This window comes from Papaver somniferum, chromosome 5, assembly GCF_003573695.1.
Source record: "Papaver somniferum cultivar HN1 chromosome 5, ASM357369v1, whole genome shotgun sequence".
NCBI classification, from domain to species: domain Eukaryota; kingdom Viridiplantae; phylum Streptophyta; class Magnoliopsida; order Ranunculales; family Papaveraceae; genus Papaver; species Papaver somniferum.
In genome coordinates, this window is record NC_039362.1 from 124,519,731 (window position 1) to 124,526,397 (window position 6,667).

Below are 6,667 nucleotides of genomic sequence, written 5' to 3' on the forward strand. Positions count from 1 at the left end.
CTCACATAGTTGAGCTGAAATTTAAATTTTCTGGCAGGCTCTTGAAAAAAATGGTCAGGATCTGATGGGTAGACAAGTACACATTGGTGGGCATACTACCCCACAAACTGGGCATGCAAGAGGCGGTCGGTCAGGTAGCCGTGGTGGCAGGAGGCGTTCTTAGTATTATATTGCCAGAGAGGTTTTTGCAATTCTTGTGACATTTGTGATTCTCTGTCTCTGATCTTGAGAAGTCACGGTTTAGTTCGCGTTATTTTGGCCTAATTGAATTCTTTAAAATTTTGTATAAAAGATTAAAAAAAACATAAAAACTCATTCCTCAACATAAAAAAACAAATCAATTAAGGGCGTCTACTCTTGGTTCCATTGGGCTTCTTGTCCGGAACCTGTTTAGCTTCTTTGGTTCCATTAGCCTTCTTGTCAGAAACCTGTTCAGTTCCTTCTTCTTCAGTCTTTTTTTCGCTAAAATCCCTAAAAAACTTCTTTGGTTCCCTGTTAGTATGCGTTGGAGTGGGAAGACTCCTCAAATCGATAAATAACTTAAACGAAACAAGAGCATCTAAACAAGCATATTCAATCTGCTGCTCAGTTAAGAAGCTGACATTCCAGTTGCTCGTCTGGATTTGTCTTGGCTTTGGTATTTCTAGCCTGAGAACATCCTTGGCCAAATTCTTCAACCCAGCGTTATAAAGTCCGCTGTTTCTATAATCTCCAAAAGTCTTGGTGAGTTTAAAAGCAGCCAGAGTGCCAACTTCTTCAGTTCTACCAACATACAAACCATAATCAACCCAAAGCTTGTGCGCATCACCATCAATTCCAGCTCCAACAAAGATAAACTTCTCGTTACTGAGAAAATCAGCAAGTGATTCAGGAATCTCGTCACAACGCGAGATGTGGAATATGAGACAACGTGTAGAAAAGCACAATTGCACAACGGCAACCTTGTTTCGACTATAGCCATCTCTGCTCTTTCGGCTCCATTCTATATCAAGACCCAGAACAAGATTATTCAGCTTATTGCGGAATTCAGCGTAGACACTTGCAATCCATTGATCGACCACAGAAGCTGTATGAGTTACAGTCGTACGGACTTTGTCTTCCTTAATTTTTCCTTCCTTCTCGTGAACCAAGACCACATTGTAGGTTTGATGTGTAGTCGATTTATCAACCAGTTTGGTGGATATTTTGGTACTACTGTTCTTATTGGGAACCAGAGAAAGTTTAGCCAAACCATTCTGGACCTCCTCCTGAGATCCAGCCATGGTTGAAAGAAAGATTTTTCTAAAGAATGATAAAGCACAGATGAAGAATAAAGTAGAGAAAGAAGAGAATTGTCTTCTGTATTAGACTTAAATGTGGTGAAAACCATAGGAAGAGCCATCTATTTATATGCGTACATGGCTTGACTACAAAGTTAAAAAGATTTGGTGGAAAACGGAAACCGAGAGTGTAAATTATTTAGAACTTTCTGGAATTCCAGTAATTCATGCGTATGCTAAAAACTAGCTACAACAAAGCAAAGCAGGTTTCACTAGGTTTCGGACGCGTAGGCCAAAGGCCCAGCAAGGGCCCATTAAACTGAACCGGCAAGAAGTGGTGGGTTTACTTGGCTGTTTTTTCCGTGTCTCAATGGATGAGAAATGGGTTTGCAATGCATCACAACTAGTCAACAAGTCAGGGAAGGATATGGGAGGGGAGAATATAGCGCACATGTACATTTGCACTAGCACGAAAAATTTACTTATACTTATGTGACTGTCTTCTACGTAAGAACTCTAGGAAAAAAAAATCACTCACCTCTGATCAAGCACTGTTTATCTAGTAACATTCAAAACCAACCATTCTACATGTGATTAGTAATGATGGTACTTGCAAAAACATTTGACAATTAAAAGGTTGTCCAAATTAAATGACTTGATCAAATGTCGTTTATAATTCCCGATGGTTAGTTGTGATATTGCTGGATAAAAATGTCCGAACGGTGTGTGAGAAAATTTTCTTTTGAAACAATGTTATTCCGGACAACGTGACATATTTTCAACCATACATATTCCTATTTAATCAATAGTTAGGTTGATAGATTTTTCATTTCAGTAGTTATGTCACCCACATAATTTCAGGAAACTAAAGGCGCATGTGTCATATACTCCGCAGAACTTCGTACTTGCCAAGGTTAGAGGTTCCAACCAGGGAGCACAAGGATCCCAAAAATGCATAGTTTCTCCGCAGAAAAATGACCACCCCCGCCCATTGGGATATATTGTCTAATTAATAGGGTCAACTTAGTTAGTAGGGTTAAAATGCAATTTAGAGAAGGATGAATTTTTCAACGAGAGTTATTATGTAAAAGGCTCGTAACTTTATAACCTAATTAGGGTCTGGGTCCTAGAACATGAAATTGATGTCTTAGGGTCATGGACTAACTGAAGACCGTCAAGTCTATAGTTAGGTGACTTTTTTAGTTAAGTCAAGCTAAAACTATTTGAATCTAGTGAACGTTATCCGGCACATTTGCAAATCATGTGTGTAAACGAACGACCCTAAAGCAAAATTTTGGATAAGGCAACTTCCATCTCGTTCCTTGCCCCCACCACAACCTCCACTGTGACCACCAACAATCATGCATATCTAAACTAACATCTTTACATACACAAATTTAATTTCACAATTTTAAGAGGTGTTGCGGTTACGACAGTTACAACAATCATATTCTTGGCTTGTTCATATGCACAAATCTCACTTTTGGTAATACATGTTCACATTTTTTTACCGGAGTTGAAGAGATCTCCACAATGATCTCCATACCTAATACATAATATAGGTCTCTGAATCTAACAAGTAATAGACATGCACATCCATCCATTTGACATACTAAGGTTCCATATTAACAAGTACTACTCATCAAACACAAGATTAAACAATACATAATCCAAACGATAAACCATCTCAAATTAAAGTATAATAACTTGATAAACTTGTATCGAGTCTCAATTTTTAAGATTATCAATATATTAGTATCTAAACAAAAAGTGTACATTCTCTACGACATTTTCACGAGCAGTTGGAAATCAAATATAATCCAAGTGCTAATGAGGAAAACTAAAACCAAACCAAACAAAAACATAGATCCTCTATCCATCTGTTCAGTAAGAAAACTCATGTGAACCTTTCTATGAATTTAATCTGATCTTATCGAGACATCGAGTGATTGTGAAAAGAAGGCAGGATCTAAACCAAACGAGATTTTACAAATGTTGTCAAAAGCAGACCTTTGAAGAATACCTTAAAGATCAAGAACTAAGTTTTGCTCAATTGTTATCTCAAAAACGGGAATTAATAAACCAAAATGCCTGATTTTAACATCTTCAATGAACTTATAAGGGATTTGGTCCTACGATAGTTTTTTGTGGTTTGTGACTGTTAAATTGGGTGCTAGAATAAGGACACACTGGTAATTCAATACTTTCTAAAAGGTATTTAAGTAAACATAGTGGACGGTCAAACTAGTCTTGGTCAGTCTACGACCCTAACGCATCAACTGCATGTTCTAGGACCCATACCCGAATTAGGTTATAAAGTTACGATCCTTATATAAAATAACTCATAAAACTAGCATCAATAACAATCAACTGTTTTGCAAAAACACTTGATAATTAAAAAGTGTTTATGGTGATGTGAAAATCGATATATAATGAAGATCACAGGTTATCGAGCTACTAACTTATTAACGAAGTAAAAGTATGAGTGTATCATGAGGTTACCTCCAAGTATACACAACTAGTACCTATTATACATATCTTTAGCACGATTCATGCACCATGTAACTAACTGTATATAAGCCCAATAAGGCTTACTTTGTAATCCAAGACTTATTATCCAGTCTAACTTGATCAATACGAATTATCTTTTCTCCATGTTCTCTCTCTTACTTTCCTTTAGAACTCAATTGTGATTACCGACCGAGAGATAACTCGATAATCACCAATTGGACCTAGAACTCAGTAACCTATAGACGAAGATCGAGAGTTGGATCAAGTCAGGGGACAGATTCATACTAATAACCACATCTCAATCATGTGTATGTACGTATTTCCATGATAGGAAAATACCCATCTTTATTGACACCAATTAGGCTCATCATAGTTTTGATTTTCCATCAAAATCTCATGATAGATCATAATGTTGGTAAAAAATATCCTGCATAATTATCCTTTATTTTCGTAAAAAATGAGTTTTCAATAAAATAATTGCATACAAATATGATTATCTTGATCTCGAATGATGAATCTGGGTGTTATTATTGATTATACATGTTTAATCTCTTCATTTGCATCTTAATCTCATCTAAAGATCAACAAGCATTCATGATCATATCAATTCTAGCTTCATTTTCATATAGATCGATCTCCAAAAAATATTTTTATCTATCTTTATCTGTTAAAATCATCTTAACATCATTTGCATTAAGCATATAATATTATCGCATCTTGATCTGCACTAGATTCATATAGATTCATCTGTATTTCATATTTTATCTCAAATCAGAGCGTCAATTACCTAATGTGATGATAGTTACAATCTTTATCTTCATAATATCGTTATTTTAACATTTTGAATGTTTATTGTCTAGCATAATCATCCCTACCAGCTTAAACGTTCATGATCTAATCTTTCAACGTATCTTTAGCAAATCTTCATTGGTTTTATCTTTATTATCATCATCTTACATGTTAATCATATAGATCTGAGTTAATTAACTGATCATGTATCTTTAAAGCATAATATCTTTGTCTATCATAACTTTAACCAACATAGCCTTAATGAATATTAAGTTTAAGCTGGATACTAAAAACTGGTATACAACAAAGCAGGTCTCCACTTAAAATAAACTAAACAATTAACTAAGTTTAAACTAATTTGGTTTCCCCGGGAAAAAGCATTTACTAAGTTTAAATTGATTTGGTTTCCTCCGGCAAGAGGTGATGGGATTACTTTGCTTTTTAATCTTTTTCACCGTATAAGTTCCCTCTGTGTCTCAGTGGATCAAAAATTGGCGCATCACAACAAGCAAGGATGGATTTATGAGAGGACTTATTTGGGCTTTTGCCCGGATCACCGTACTGATTCACAAACTTAAATAATTATATTTTACTAAATATCGGGCTTGACCAAAACTGCTAGGAGGGACCTGAAAATGATTCATCTTTCTTGGGTCTGTCCCTGGCAACAAGAATGTTTGGGACGCATATATGGGATGAAAGAATATTGTGTACATGCCTTGATGCATTGCAGGTTACTCATACGAGAGTTTATATAGAAAATCCAAAAGATTCTTCCATTATACATCCTACCAGGCTATGGAATGTTGAATCGTGATTCCAACTATGGAGAAGCTAGTGCTAGACCATCTTCAACAGCCACACCTGAAAAGGAAGAAGCTATAACTCTTCTTGAGGCGATTAATTCGACAACGGAAGCAGGAATCCAGAAATTTTACTTGTAGGGGATTGCAGAAAGCTCATTAAGAACGTGCAAGGATGCTTCAAAAAAAAAATGTAATGGAAGAATAATGAGGTAAAATTGCAAAGCAACAATGCTGTTAGCAACATGCAATCATGTTGTGAGAATTAGATTCATTTTTGGAACTGGAACCAGTCAACAAATATTTTGGCAGATAAAGGAAAATGATTATCTCATCAACAAATTTGAGTGACTATAATTCCAAATTTCTCTGCTTATATTTTAGAAGCTGATATACCCAAATCTTAGCATTTTTTTTAATGTAACTGAACCAACAATTGGCCTAAATTATAATTCTAACAATTCAAGCTAGCCCATAAAGGTTTGATTCTGAAAGAATAATGACAACATGTTAATGGGAATTTACTTTAATATTTGGTTTGCTTATATCTTTAAAAAGAAAAAAAAAATGTTTTTACGAGCACGAAAGATTTACTTACATTTACGCAATTGTCTTCTATTACGAAAATGATGGAACCAAAGAAAAAAGAAAGAATTGTTTGAGAATTGTTTACAACCAACCATTTTACATATGATTGGTTATAACCATACTTGGGAAAACACTTGAGAATTAAAAAGGTATTCAAACTAAATGACTTGATCAAATGTTGTTAATAAGCGTTGAGAATTAAGATGTTTTCCAAACTAAATGACTTGATCAAATGTGGTTCATGATTCCCGGTAGTTAGTACTAATTCCACATGGATCAAACTACAATGTTATTTTTGATTATGTGGCGTATTTTCAATCATTCATCATCTTCCTAATTCACCCGTAGTTAATTCGATGGATTTTCCACTTAGAATTTGGTAAATTGCTTAACTATCAAAGCCACATAGGCCAGTTTAGTTGGTAAAGTTCTCGATAATAAATTCACTTGTATTTACACAATCTTTTTTTCTAACAAAAACGAAAAGAAAAGTTAATGACGATGTGATGTGATGTATTTTCAACTATCCTATCTCAAAATTAATCGATACCCAACTACATTTACTACCTGGCCAGACTCTCATCCTTGAGGTGTGCCAATCAATCAACGTGCACTTCAAAATAAAAACTTGTACAAAGAAGATGGAAAGACGCCAAAATAAAAACAGCCTAAACTGATGCAAGCAGCAGTTATTACCGATTATCCATGTGACAGCAT

General features: G+C 35.1%; 1 protein-coding gene across 1 annotated transcript; it reads right to left on the reverse strand.

The window, feature by feature from the left end:
• Nucleotides 1-341: 341 nt before the first annotated feature.
• Nucleotides 342-1,262, reverse strand: LOC113279541 (Werner Syndrome-like exonuclease). Its single transcript, XM_026528231.1, has one exon. It carries the CDS (start codon nt 1,260-1,262, stop codon nt 342-344), a length of 921 nt encoding a protein of 306 aa, XP_026384016.1.
• Between the last annotated feature and the right edge of the window lie 5,405 nt (nt 1,263-6,667).

Excerpts from the sequence above, each read along its gene's own strand:
- LOC113279541 (XM_026528231.1), bottom strand. The coding sequence starts at position 1,262 with ATGGCTGGATCTCAGGAGGAGGTCCAGAATGGTTTGGCTAAACTTTCT.